The sequence below is a fragment of the Cebus imitator genome, unplaced genomic scaffold, assembly GCF_001604975.1.
Source record: "Cebus imitator isolate Cc_AM_T3 unplaced genomic scaffold, Cebus_imitator-1.0 Scaffold143, whole genome shotgun sequence".
Lineage (NCBI taxonomy): Eukaryota > Metazoa > Chordata > Mammalia > Primates > Cebidae > Cebus > Cebus imitator.
In genome coordinates this window covers 4,216,255-4,230,952 of record NW_016107458.1, presented here as the reverse complement: position 1 = coordinate 4,230,952, position 14,698 = coordinate 4,216,255, and the positions used below count along the sequence as shown (strand labels likewise).

Genomic DNA, 14,698 nt, shown 5'->3' with positions numbered 1-14,698 from the left:
ATAGGATGAACCAGCGCCTCTCAGGCTGGACGCCCGCCGGGGACACCGCAGACAGTCCCACCCCCAGGGGCGACAGCGACTCTTCTGAATTCCGGAAATAACCTTTTCTAGAGGGACCGGAAGCCCGGTGGGGACAGTGGCAGGAACGGACTGCCCAACCAACTGTTCTTCCGGGTCCGGAAGGTGATCTCCGCCCATGCTCAGAATCCAGGGGCCCGGGTCCGTAGGTAGGAGTGAGATGGATGGGGTCCCTTAACCAAGGTCGTCCAGTCCAGGTGGCGTGTGTTGTTTGGCCTAACGTGTCAGTGACACAAATCACGCGAATTCATAAACATTGACAGTTCGGAAGCCTTTCTAAGATGCATTTAATCCCTGCGTGAGCCCACGTTAGGCATTCACGAACGCATGTGCGCTGTTCTCTCGGAAGCCGCCGGCTGGCTTTCCCTCCTCGCAAGCCGCTGCGGGTGCAATTCCTCACGTCCCAGTCTACCCTGGACTCAAGGGCTTCTGGGCTCCGATTTGAGGCGAAGCCACCCCAGAACTGTAATTTTTCTGCAGTGATTTATTTTTACCTTTCAGGTAAGTTCCAAAGCTTCCAACTCACATTCAGACATTTCCACTAACGCAACTACGTATTTGCAACATACTTTTTTTTTTTTTTTTCCAGATTCCTTGCCAAGAATATCCTAGCGGCGAAACACCGTCTTACTGGGGGTCAGAACGTCTGGGTTCTGGTCTTGACTGCCATTAACTAGCGGTATGACATTGGAGAAGTCTTTTTGACCCCTCTGAGTTTCCGTTTCCTTTTCTGTAGAATGAGGAGCTTGGAATAAGTGATAACTAAGCTTCCTTCTAGTTTTGACATTTGGGTTATTGCCTCCAATGTGTCTTGCCAGTTCCTGCCTCAATTACATATCTGTGCTTTGGTTAATATCCTGTAGGGTCCTTCCTGCCATTCCATTAATCTGTGCTCTTCTCAAATCTGGTTTCATACTCATTTAAAAATTATTTCCTCAAGTTATCCTGTGTTTCCCGAGCACTCTACTTCTTGGTCCAAGGGCACAAACCTAAGTCAGATTTTTCTATGTGCCATTCTTAAAAGTATTTAATATGTGTAAATGAATATTGAATGAATTTTCAATTTTTTTTTTTTTTTTTTTTTTTTTTTTTTTTTTTTTTTTTTTTTTTAGACAGAGTCTCACTCTTTCACCCAGGCTGGAGTGCAGTGGCATGATCTCGGCTCACTGTGGTCTCTGCCTCCTGGGTTCAAGCGGTTCTCCTGCCTCAGCTTCCTGAGTAGCTGGGGTTACAGGCATGTGCCACCCCGCCTGGCTAATGTTTATATTTTTAGTAGAGACGGGGTTACATCATGTTGCCAGTCTGGTCTGGAACTCCTGACCTCAGGATCCGCGCACCTCAGCCTCCCAAAGTGCTGGGATTACAAGCATGAGCCACCACGCCCAGCCTGAATTTCTAAATCTTAATGTGTTTATTTCATTGGCATTAAGTCAGTTTTTTTGTTGACCTTTACTTGAATAAACTTTTTAAGGTAAAATGCTTGCTCGATTACACACACATACACAACTTTATAATTGTCCGAAGGTAAGCAAGTTAATGACTTGTGAATATTTTTAACTTATAAGCAATGAATCCTCAAAGCATATAAGCCAGTACTATAACATGTAATATGGTTTTAAAATAGCTGATGATAAAGTATATATATCATCCCATTTTCTCCTCATAGTCTTGTAATAGGAAGGACAGATGTTCAAAGACTTATTTATTTTTTAGCAGATCGGGAAAATGAGGCCCACAGGAAACAAATGACTTGCTCAGTCCAGATAACACTTACTGTCAGAGTGAGTGTCCATCTAAGTTTCTTTTGTTGCCTAGTAAGATTTCTTCACTGTACTGTATCTGTTTCAGTTATCATTTATTTCTTTTTAAAAATATTCAGTATAGGCTGGGTGCGGTGCCCCATGCCTCTAATCCCAGCACTTTGGGAGGCCAAGGCAGGTGGATCACCTGAGGCTGGAGTTCAAGACCAGCTTGGCCAACATGGTGAAACTCCATCTCTACTAAAAATACAAAAAGTAGCTGGGCATGGTGGCAGGCACCTGTAATTCCAGCTATTCAGGAGGCTGAGGCAGGAGAATTTGCTTGAACCCAGGAGGTGGAGGTTGCAGTGAGCCGAGATTACGCCACTGCACTTCAGCCTGGGCGACAAGAGCAAAACTCCATCTCAACAACAACAAAAAACATGGGAGGCTAGGTTGCAGTGAGCTGATATGTACCACTGCACTCTAACCTGGGTGACAGTGAGACTCCATCTCAAAAAAAAAAAAAAAAGAGGCCAGGCGTTGTGGCTCACGCCTATAATCCCAGCACTTTGGGAGGCCAAGACGGGCAGATCACAAGGTCAGGAGATCAAGACCATCCTGGCCAACATGGTGAAACCACCGTCTCTACTAAAAATGCAAAAATTAGCTGGTCGTGGTGGCGCTAATCCCAGTGCCACCCGGAGGCAGAGGTTGGAGTGAGCCAGGATTGTGCCACTGCACTCCAGCCTGGCAACAGAGCAAGACTCTGTCTTAAAAAAAAGAAATGTAACATATAATGTCTAGTTAGCAAAGATCACCTATCCAGAGCCTCAGTTTCTTTGGTCATGTCAAATATTATCATTTGTGAACTATTTTAAAGAAGAGTAGAAAATATAAATATATTTGTATAATGTATGCTATATATGTATACATATAAAACATAAGCATATTGTAGAAATACCACATTATGGGAGAAATCATTTACAATTATTATTTTTTTTTTTGAGATGGAGTCTTGCTCTGTCTCCCAGGCTGGAGTGCAGTGGCACAATCTTGGCTCACTGCAAGCTCTGTCTCCCAGATTCAAGCAATTCTGCCTCAGCCTCCTGAGTAGCTGGGACTACTGGTGTGTGCCACCACACCCAGCTAATTTTTTTGTATTTTTAGTAGAAACAGGGTTTCACTGTGTTGGTCAGGCTGGTCTCAAACTCCTTACCTCAAATGATCCGCTTGCCTCGGCCTCCCAAAGTGCTGGGATTTAAGGTGTGAGCCACCGTGCCCGATCAAAAATTTTAGGACTTCGTAAAAGTTTAGACTTTTGTTGAAGATAGCTTTATATGGTTAAGGTAAACACATTGAAATAGTTCATAATTTTTTGATTCTTTTTTTTTTTTGTAATGCTGAAGAATATATGTGTCCCTCAGTATCTATGGGTCATTGGTTCCAGGACTTGCACCCCCATATACTAAAATCTATAGATGTTCAAGTCCCTTGTATAAAATGGTGTATTTGCATGTAACCTAAGCACGTCTTCTTGTATACTTTATATCATCTCTAGATTACTTATAATATCTAATACAAAGTAAATGCTATATAAACAGTATACTGTATTAAGATATAATGACAAGGAAAAAAGTCTACATATTCAATATAGACAGAACCATCCTTTTAAAAAATTAAAAAATTTTTGATCCACAGTTGTTTGGATCCACAAGTCTAGAACCCATGGATACAGAGGGCTGATTGTAGTGTTTAATGATATAAAATAATATTCACAATATACTCTTTAGTGTAAATAGCTGTAAAACAAAATATTTATTTTTGTAAGTAAAATAGATAAAAATACAAATAAAAGAGTTGAAAAGATATAAAAGTGTTAACTAAAGTTATTTCTGAGTAGTGAGTAAAAGAAAATTTGAAGAGTCTAAAAGGCTGTGCCCACTACTTGAAAATGTATTCTCCATTGAAAAATAAACAAAAAAGCCTTAAAATGACTTTACAATTTATAGAAATAATTTTGCATATTATTGCAATGAAAATGCGACCCTAGGTTATAATCAGTCACTGTATCTAGCATCTAGTGTGCCTGAAATTCATTGTATTGGCAAGCTTGCTTTAACGACAATGAACTGTTTGTGCAACGGACCCTGGCTTATTAAACTTTGAATCAACAATATCAAGCACAAAGCCTGGCATATGGTACTTAGGAAATGTTTCCTAAGAAGAAAACATATTCTTCTCTTTTTTTTTTTTTCCCTTGAGACAGAGTTTTGCTCTTGTCACCCAGGCTGGAATGCAAAGGCATGATTTTGGCTCACTGCAACCTCCGCCTCCCAGGTTCAAGCTATTCTCCTGCCTCAGCCTTCCAAGTAGCTGGGATTACAGGCGCCCACCACCACACCCAGCTAATTTTTGTATTTTTAGTACATACGGGGTTTCACCATGTTGGCCAGGCTAGTCTCAAACTCCTGACCTCAGGTGATCCGTCCACCTCAGCCTCCCAAAGTGCTGGGATTACAGGCATGAGCCGCTGCCACACCTGGCTGGAAAACATGTTCTTACGTGGTTTTTATTGTTCCTGCCCTTAAAAACTGAAGAGCAAAGGTATAGAAATGCAGTCTTGAGAACAGAGGTACTAGAGGCCACTGGGAGGAAAATAATTATATTACTAATGAGGTCTGTTATAGTTTTCTCTCAAAAAACTCTTCTTTCATTCCAAGAATAATATTCAAAAGGCATTATTCAATAAATATTGGGTGTCTTCTTCGCACTATAAAGCATCTTTTGGGGGGGTAAAATGGGAAGATGGAAAAGTATTAAGAGTTGAAAGACAATTACAACTAGAGGAAGTGTGTGCAAAAGTTCAGAGATGAGATGACAAACCATCAGATTACAGGTGGATTGCAATAACCAAAGCTTAAGAGGTAGGAGTGGAGAGACTCTTAAGAGTGTAAGAAATAAAGTGAGGCTGGGCATGGTGGCTCTTGCCTATAATCTCAGCACTTTGGGAGGCCGAGGTGAATCACTGGATCCCAGGACTTTAAGACCAGCCTAGGCAACGTGGTGAAACACTGTCTCTCCCAAAAAAAACAAACAAAAAATTATCTGGGCATGGTGATGCATACCTCTAGTCCCAGCTATTTGGGAGGTTGAAGTGAGAGGATCACCTTAGCCTGAGAGGTCGGGGTGCAATGAGCTGTGACTGCAACACTGCACTCCAGCCTCCAGCCTAGACAATAGAATGAGACCCTGTTTCAAAAAAGAAGTTGCAGGGTGTTTAACAGAGAGGTGATCAGTTCGAATTTGCGCTTTAGAAAAGATTACTCTAGTTGCTGGGCGCAGTGGCTCACGCCTGTAGTCCCAGCACTTTGGGAGGCCAAGGTGGGCGGCTCACCTGAGGTCAGGAGTTCAAGACCAGCCTGACCAATGTGTAGAAACCCTGTCTCCACTAAATTAGCCGGACGTGGTGGCACATGTCTGTAATCCCAGCTACTTTGAGGAGGGGGGGGTGCGCAGGCAGAAGAATAACTTGAACCGGGGAGGCAGAGGTTGCCTTGAGCCAAGATCATGCCATTGCACTCTAGCCTGGGCAACAAGAGTGAAACTCTGTCTCCAAAAAAGAAAAAGAAAAATTACTGTAGTTGTGATTTGGTTTGCTGATATTTCAGGAGTGAAAAAAGAGCCTTTTATAGGTTGTTACTGTATTTCAATTCTGTCATAGTGGTAACATTAACAGTAATGATAATAACTAGTATCTAGAGAGTGCTGGGTATGGAATCCCATCTTTTGACAAGGCTCTGAGTTTTTTCAGGGTAGAAACCCAGTTTTACTCATAGTTGTAAGTCTAGTGAGCTAGGTGTAGCCCAGTGCTATGCATGTAGTAAATATCCAATTAATATTTGCTAACTTGATGTGAATAGTATTTTAAAATCTTTTTTTTTTCTAGGAGAAACATGAACCAGAAGCTACTGAAGTTGGAGAACTTGCTACGATTTCACACTATTTATAGGCAACTGCACAGTTTGTGTCAAAGAGGAGCATTAAGACAGTGGAAGCATGGGTTTTCATCTCCGTATCCTGTGTGGACAGCTCAGCTGTATCCCTGGCCCTGGCCAATAGATGTGCTCGTTGGGGCTGCTTTATCTCAGCATAGGCTTCTAGTAACGAAAAAGGTAGTTACAAATTTCTGTAAGTTATTTTATTATTTGGCCTGAGATGAAAGTGCCTAGAACCATGAATAAAAATCCATTTTGAGTATTTTATCATTTACGGAATATTTATTACTTAACGCTGTACTCCAAGCAATAGAGCTTTGTGAGAAAGGGAAGTTCTGGTTAATTGTGTGGTGCTGATGAATTTGCTCCCTTGGAAATTCAGTGTATAACAGTGAATTAAGGATGCAGGATTTTAGTTTCAGTCTAAGGTTTAACTTATGGGAGCATTTGTTGGTAGAAGTAGTAGCTATGGCCAGGAGCAGTGGTTCATGCCTATTATCCCAGCACTTTGGGAGGCTGAGGCAGGTGGATCACTGGAGGCCAGGAGGTGGAGACCTGGCCAATATGGTAAAACACTGTCTCTACTAAAAATACAAAAATTAGCTGGGTATGGTGGTACGTGCTTGTACTCCCAGATACTGGGGAGGCAGGGCAAGAGAACGGCTTGAACCCAGGAGGTGGAGGTTGCGGTGAGCTGAGATTGTGCCACTGCACTCCAACCTGGGCGACAGAGCAAGACTGTTTAAAAAAAAAAAAAAGAAAGAAATAGTGGCTATGATTGGGGTGGACATTCCAGAATAAATATAAGTTGTCACGTAAGTTTTTTCTTCCTTTTTGATTATATGTTCTGATTTTTTTTTTTTAATAGGAAGAAAGACCACGGAAATCTCAGTTATCTTCAACAAAGTCTAAAAAGGAAGTAGAAGTATGGCTTGGAATGACTGTTGAGGATCTGGGCAGGGCAATGGGAAAAAATACAGGTGAGTCAGATATTTTTACAGGGCAAAATATGGGAATGTTAGAAGACTAGGCATTTTATTTGCAATGAGATTTAGACATTGAAAGATTAAAAACTACACTGATACTTTAAAAATATATCAAGTCATCCCATTATTCTTCACTTTAGGTCATAATCCCTAGTTAGTTTCTTGACTCTGCCAAGTGTAGTTCTCTAAGATTTTGCTTTTAATGAAGGTGCAAAAGATTTTCTTATGTGAATGAAGATTTCTTTCTCGGAAATTTTGTGGGCTATTAGAATAAATCCAATGAATGTTTTCGAACTGAGGATCATACTTATATACTTTCTCTTTGTTTTCCTATAATTTTCTTTATTCTTTTTCTTTTTTAAATTTTTTTGAGACAGGGTCTTGCTTTATCCAGTGTAGTGGCACAATCATGGCTCACTGCAGCCTTGGCCTCCTGGACTCAAGTGATCCTTCAGCCTCAGCCTCCTGAGTAGCTGGGACTACAGGCATGTGCCACCATGCCTGGCTAATTTTTTATTTTTTATAGAGACAGAGTCTTACTATGTTGTTGAGGCTGGTCTTCAACTCCTGTGTGCAAGCAATCCTTCTGCCTCAGCCTCCCAAAGTGCTGGGATTATAGGTGTGAGCCACCATGCCTGGCCCTATAATTTTCTGATTTCCTTTTTTTGGCTCTTTCTATCATTATTATTATTTGAGATGGAGTTTCGCTCTTGTAGCCCAGGCTGGAGGGCAATGGCACGATCTTGGCTTGCTACAACCTCCACCCCCACGTTCAAGTGATTCTCCTGCCTCAGCCTCCCAAGTAGTTGGAATTACAGGCGCCCACAACCACACCTGGCTAATTTTTGTAATTTTAGTAGAGACAGGGTTTCACCGTGTTGGGCAGGCTGGTCTTGAACTCCTGACCTCAAGTGATCTGCCCACCTCAGCCTCCCAAAGTGATGGGATTACAGGCATGAACAACCACGCCCAGCCTTTTCACTCATATTCACAATATTTGTAAGGCCAGCAGAGAAACTGGTAGTAATAACTACAACTGGTCATAATATTATTTTTATTTATAAATGGAGCATGTTATTGTCATTTTTATATTCCCTTCATTGTGATGTACTTATTACCAATTTAGGATTTTTGAAACATAATTGAGTTTTCATTATAAAGTGACATTAAAATTCAATATTTGAGAAGTAGCCTATTATTGTAACGAAGTGCAACAGACTCTTGGGGAAAGAAGGAATTAATAGTAACTCATATATGTTGAGTTGTTAATATGTACCAGTATTTTCTTAGCTCTTGTAGAGGCAGGTATCCTTATTTACAGGCTAGGAAAGTAAAGTTTAGAGAGGATAATTACCCACTATTTGACAGCTAGTTTGTGGGAGAGTCAGGATTTGAACCTTGGGAATATGGCTCCAGAGCACATGCTCTTATTCACCAACCAAATTATCTCTCAAGAATTATTTTGTAAATCACAGCAATGCTAAGCTTCATTGTGTTTCCTGCCTGAAAGTGTTAACGCTTTTTGTGTATGTATATCCTTACAAAGAGTACAAAATTATTAGAACACTGGCATTTTTAATAATTTTGCAGTTGGATTATTCAGTCATTTTATAACTAGAAAACTTTGAGAATAAATGGATATGGCTATATCATTCAGAATTTTTCTAAGGAAAATTGTATTGGTGTGGTTTTATAAGTAGTCTTGATGATAGGCTTAATTTTTAAAACTTTTTTTTTAGATGGGGATCTCACTCTGTCACCCACACTGGAGTGCAGTGGTGCGATCGCAGCTCATTGCGACCTCCGCCTCCTGGGTTCAAGTGATTCTCCTCCTTCAGCCTCCCAAGTAGCTGGAACTATAGGGGCCTGCCACGATGTCTGGCTAATTTTTGTATTTTTAGTATAGATGGGGTTTCACCATGTTGGCCAGACTGGTCTTGAATTCCTGACCTTGTGATCCGCCCTCCTTAGCCTCCCAAAGTCCTGGGATTATAGGCGTCAGCCACCATGCCCAGCCTAAAACTGTTTTTATGACAATCGTGCTCTGTTGCCCAGGCTGGAGTACAGTGGCACGATCCTGACTCACTGCAACTTCTGCCTCCTGGGTTCAAGCAATTCTTATGCCTCAGCTTCTTATACCTCAGTAGCTGGGATTACAGGTGTGGGCCACCACACCCGGCTAATATTCATATTTTTAGTAGAGACGGGGTTTCACTATGTGAGCCAGGCTGGTCTTGAACTCCTGACCTCAAGTGATCTGCACACCTTGGCATCAGTGCTGGGATTATAGGCATGAGCCACTGCACCTGGCCAAACTTTTTATTATTAGCAATTATCAGACACATATGATAGAGAGTGGAATAAGCTTAAATGTATGTATAAGTCAGTGACAACAGTTATTTTATTTTATCCATAAATACTTCAGTATATATCTATAAAAGATGAGTACTCCCTTTCTTTTTTTTTTTTTTTTTTAAAAGGCGGGGTTTCACCGTGTTGGTCAGGCTGGTCTTGAACTCCCGATCTCAGGTGATCCACCCGCCTTGGCCTCCAAAGTGCTTGGATTACAGGCGTGAGCCACCACGCCCGGCCCTCCTTTTTTTTTTTTAAACATTACCCCTTGCCCCCACACACATAGAGGAACCCATAACCATTTTAGCATCCTTTAGTCTGACTAATAAATATATGATTAAAATACAAATTTATGCATTATTAGGCAAAAAATATGTATATATAAATTTAGTCTCATGGCGCAGTACTGTAAACCCCAAACTGATTTTCTGTGATGCAAACAAAAGGTATCTATTTGAATATTATGTCATATTCAAATATCTTCTGAATTATAGTTTTCATGAGGTTATTGTTTTTAACTACTATATACATTGGCAATATGAGTACGTTTTTTTCCTCCTCTCCTGGGTTAGTTAAGTAGCTTGACGTAATATGTCTTGTTGCAATATGTTAGACACTTTTCTACATGTAAATATTTATTTAAGTCTTGGATAAAAATAAAATAGTATATTAATACCATATGCATTTAATACAGAGGGTAAACCATTATCTCTCTGTGTAAGCTACCTCTCAGAAGTTCAGTATAATGTATTTGGAAAACTAGATTATTAGGTATTTTTAGCATTATTAGAATTGTACTCATAATTTTTTTTTTCTTTAAGACGGAGTTTTGCTCTTGTTGCCCAGGCTGGAGTGCAGTGGTGCAATCTTGGCTCACTGCAACCTCCACCTCTCAGGTTCAAGCATTTCTCCTGCCTCAGCCTCCCAAGTAGCTGGGATTACAGGTGCGCGCCACACCTGGCTAATTTTTGTATTTTTAGTAGAGATGGGGTTTCACCATGTTGGTCAGGCTGGTCTTGAACCTGCCCCCAGGTGATCCACCCACCTCAGCCTCCCAAAGTGCTGGGATTATAGGTGTGAGCCACCATTCCCGGCCTCCTCAGTAATTTTTGTTTTGAAATAGTTTTATAGTTCTCTGAGAGCATATTCACATGGTAAATTTGAGTTGTACCATTCTTAAAATGTGTTTCCTTCGGAAAGCATATGGTGGGGAGATAAACAGGAAATGGTTTCTTGGCATTATTATGGAGTAAGATCAGTGGCTTGCTGGTACTGACTTGCATCCGCTTGTGAGCTTATTGCTAAATTATAAGGAATTATGTGACCTGGCTGTTAAACACAACCATTTAGCCATAGAGGTGGTAAAAACTCTTCACTGGCTGGGTGCAGTGGCTCATGCCTATAATCCCAGCACTTTTGGAGACTGGGGCGAACATAACACTTGAGTCCAGGAGTTTGAGATCAGCCTTGGCCACATGGTGAAGCCCCGTCTTTACAAAAAAATACAAAAATTAACTGAGTGTGGTGATGTGAGCCTCTAGTTCCTGCTTCTTAGAAGGCTGAGATAGGAGGATTGCCTGTGAGGCGGAGGTTGCAGTGAGACAAGATCATGCTGGTACACTCCACCCAGGGTGACAAAGTGAGACCCTGCCTCAAAAAACCACAAACAAACAAAACCAACTCTTCACTTCCCAATTATTGTATTGCATTTTACAATTACCTATGTTCTCAAAGTTATTCATGCCTATCATATCTGTATGGTAGAAAGACTATGTAATAGTGTACTACTGTGCATCTCTCCCAACTCTGCATTCAGTAACTTTATTTGGTAACTTGTAATCAACCGTAGTGGGCATATTTGCACCATGGAAATTGGAGAATGCTGTAAATCAGTGATATATTTTTGAGAGCCTAGTTATTAAACATTTGCCAGCATACCAGTGAATAGGATGTTCTTTTAGTGTAATGTTCTGCTTCCCTGAGGATGCCTTTCTTCCTTTTTTTTTTTTTTTGAGGTGGAGTCTCACTCTTGCCCAGGCTGGAGTACAGTGGCACAATCTCAGCTCACTGCAACCTCCACCTCCTGGGTTCAAGAGATTCTCCTGCCGTAACCTCTGGAGCAGCTGGGATTACAGGCGCATGCCACCATCCCCAGCTAAGTTTTTGTATTTTTAATCGAGATGGGGTTTCACCATGTTGGCTAGGCTGGTCTCGAACTCCTGATCTCAGGTAATCCACCCACCTTGGCCTCACACAGTGCTGGAATTACAGGCATGAGCCACCGTACACAGCTACCTTTCTTTCATATCTATTCTTTTTTTTTCTTTTTTTTTTTTTTTGAGACGGAGTTTCACTCTTGTTACCCAGGCTGGAGTGCAATGGCGCGATCTCAGCTCACCGCAACCTCCGCCTCCCGGGTTCAGGCAATTCTCCTGCCTCAGCCTCCTGAGTAGCTGGGATTACAGGCATGCGCCACCATGCCCAGCTAATGTTTTGTATTTTTTTAATAGAGACGGGGTTTCACCATGTTGACCAGGATGGTCTCGATCTCTTGACCTCGTGATCCACCCGCCTCGGCCTCCCAAAGTGCTGGGATTACAGGCTTGAGCCACCGCGCCCGGCTTATTCTTTAAATATATTTTTATAGGGTGACTGCAAGTCTGGAACATAAAGCTACTTATTTCATTATCATCACAGATACCTTTATCATCCACAGGGAAACATGACTGAGATTAAAACAAAGCACATTAAATAAAATGAAAAAGAGAATAAGTAAATATTTTTCCTATATTTCAAGAGTTTTTGGGTTAAGTGCAGTAGCTTATACCTGTAATTCCAGAACTTTGGGAAGCCAAGGTGGGAGGATTGCTTGAGCCAGAAGTTCAAAACTAACCTGGGCAACATGGCAAGCCCCCTTCTCTACAAAAAATTAATAGCATGTGGTGGTGGCACCTGTGGTCCCAGCTATAATGGAGGCCAAGGTAGGAGGATCGCTTGGGCCTGGGAATTTGGGGCTGCTGCAGTGAGTTAGGATTGTGCCACTGCACTCTAACCTGGGCAGCAGTGCAAGACCCTGCCTCAAAAAAATTTTTTTAAATAAAAAATAAAGACTTTTTGGACACCATAAATAGATACATAAACAAGTAAATGAATTATGGATACATGTATTCAGAGATACATATTGTGGGTGTGTTGGTATGTGTGTACATACTGTCAGTTCTCATTATGCATGAATTATTTATTTATTTTATGTGTGGATTCTGTATTTGAAAATTCACCTGCTCAACAAAATGTATTTGCAGCACAAAAATCAGTACTTGCTGGGTGTGGTGGCTCATGCCCACAATTCCAGCACTTTGGGAGGCCAAGGCAGGCAGATTACCTGAGGTCAAGAGTTTGAGACCAGCCTGGCCAACATTGTGAAACCCTATCTTTAATAAAAATGCAGAAATTAGCCAGGGATGGTGGTGTGCACTTGCAGTCCCAGCCACTCTGGAGGCTGAGACAGGAGATTTGCTTGAACCTGGGAGGCAGAGGTTGCAGTGAGCTGAGATCGAGCTACTGCACTCCAGCCTGGGTGACAAGAGCAAAACTCTGTCCCCCACCAACCCAGAAAAAATATTAGTACTCAAGGTTCCCTTGCAGTTATTACTGGCCATGTGCAGAACAGTGAAAAATTTGAGTTGTCTGTTTTGCATGTTCTGAAGCTGAGGTTGAACGACATGACACTCTTCTTCGGCTCTCACATTGCAAACAAGTGTCCTTTTTGTGTTCTATTTAGTGACACACGTTTTCACATTTTTATGCTTTTTGTTGGTAATTTTGCTGTTCAAGTTGGCTCCTAAATGTACTGAAGTCCTATCTAGTGTTCCTAAGCCCAAGAAGGCTATGATAAGCCTTACAGAGAAAATATGTATCTCAGATAAGTTTGTTCAGGCATGTGTTATAGTATGATTGGCCATGAGTTCAATCTTAATAAATCAACTATATATATATATATATTAGAGTCTTTAAATAGAAATGCATAAAACAAAATTATGTATTGATCAGTTGTCGATATGTGTCTAAAGGCTTGCAGGAACCCAACTCTATGTTTCCCCTCAGAGCAGTGGTTCAATATTTGCTGATTCAGATGTTTTGGTGACTTTATAGAACATAATTATTGCAAATAATGGGAATTGATTGTATATACACATACACATTCGTATATACATGACATTTGTGACCTTAAATTTTTAGATAAATAGACTACAATCAATTATAAATACTAAATTTATACAACATGCAGCCTAATGTTTTGTTGATGATTCAGATGGCTTAGAAATATATAAATATTCAAATATTTATGAATATGTAGGAGTCAGTTAATAGAAATGTATCATATTTTTAAAAATCTAAAAACGTTTTTTAACTTCTTTGTGATTTTTTAATATTAGAGAAACAGTTTGCATAGTTATTTCTCTCATTGAGTGTGCTGTTTATATAGGCATCAATAAAGATTACTTTCTTGAGCATTTAATTAATGACCCTAATAAGTTTTATTTTATTCCAACCAGATTTTGTATATGAAGCTTTGTTGAACAGTGCTGTAGACATAGATTCACTGGAAGCAGACTCACCTTTAGATGAAGTCTGGATCAAAGAAGTGATAAAGAAAGCAGGGTTGAAGTTAAAGTGGAGTAAATTAAAACAGAACAAAGTCAGAAAAAATAAAGATGCTGTAAGAAGGTAAAACTTAACTGTATATACTGGCAGGGGATGGAGGAGACTACATAGTTATATTTACACTTTTTAATGGAACGATTTGCTTTAAAATTTCTTTTGTAATAAAGATATGTGTATAAACTTTTCTTGAAAGGACTTAAAGCACTACGTTCAAGTTATAAAACGTAGAGGATTCTTTTTAGATTTGCTGAATTATTATGTGGTCTGAATTCAGACTAAATTCATTGGTCTGAGTTTTCAAATTTGATAGAGTTCTACTCATTTTTATGAAAATGCAAACCACAGGTAGGCAGTTATTAAATAGTCTATTATAAGTCATTGTATGTATAGGAGGGGGAAATAGTTCTAATCAAAGCTGAATGTTGGATTTTATTGTTAATGGTAGCTCACAGAGATAACTGTGAACCAATTCACAGGCTATCAAGTATTTCTGATATTTAAGAAATGAAACTCCTTTGCTGTTAATTGTAGGCCCCAGGCAGATCCAGCTTTATTAACTCCAAGGTACCCAGTTGTTACTATAATGGGACATGTTGATCATGGGAAAACGACGTTACTTGACAAACTTCGAAAAACTCAAGTGGCAGCAATGGAAGCTGGAGGCATCACTCAGCACATTGGTGCCTTTCTTGGTATGAACACAAATTACCTTACAATGTGCTTGGGAACCCCACTTACTATTTTCTTAAACCAAATGTCGTAGTATAAAATATACAAATTCGAAGTAAAAGAGAAGACTAAAACTTACAGCCATTGGTTTGATGAAATGGTTAGTAAAGGTGTTTTTTGTACTTTCTATAAGAAGAAAATTATGTTAATT

General features: G+C 40.3%; 1 protein-coding gene across 7 annotated transcripts in view; it reads left to right on the top strand.

Moving 5' to 3' along the window:
* Positions 1–14,698, top strand: part of MTIF2 (mitochondrial translational initiation factor 2) — a 31,337-nt gene continuing 16,639 nt past the window's right edge. The window contains exons 1-6 of one of the 7 annotated variants that reach the window (XM_037743401.1): positions 1–227; positions 668–757; positions 5,767–5,992; positions 6,684–6,795; positions 13,710–13,881; positions 14,350–14,510. In XM_037743401.1, coding sequence (XP_037599329.1) covers positions 5,774–5,992; positions 6,684–6,795; positions 13,710–13,881; positions 14,350–14,510 — 664 coding nt within the window. In that variant the 5' untranslated portion in view covers positions 1–227; positions 668–757; positions 5,767–5,773. Of the gene's footprint in view, positions 580–667; positions 758–1,792; positions 1,860–5,766; positions 5,993–6,683; positions 6,796–13,709; positions 13,882–14,349; positions 14,511–14,698 lie in introns of those variants that run through there. The other 6 variants (XM_017542377.2, XM_017542378.2, XM_017542376.2 and 3 more) reach the window with 6 other exon arrangements.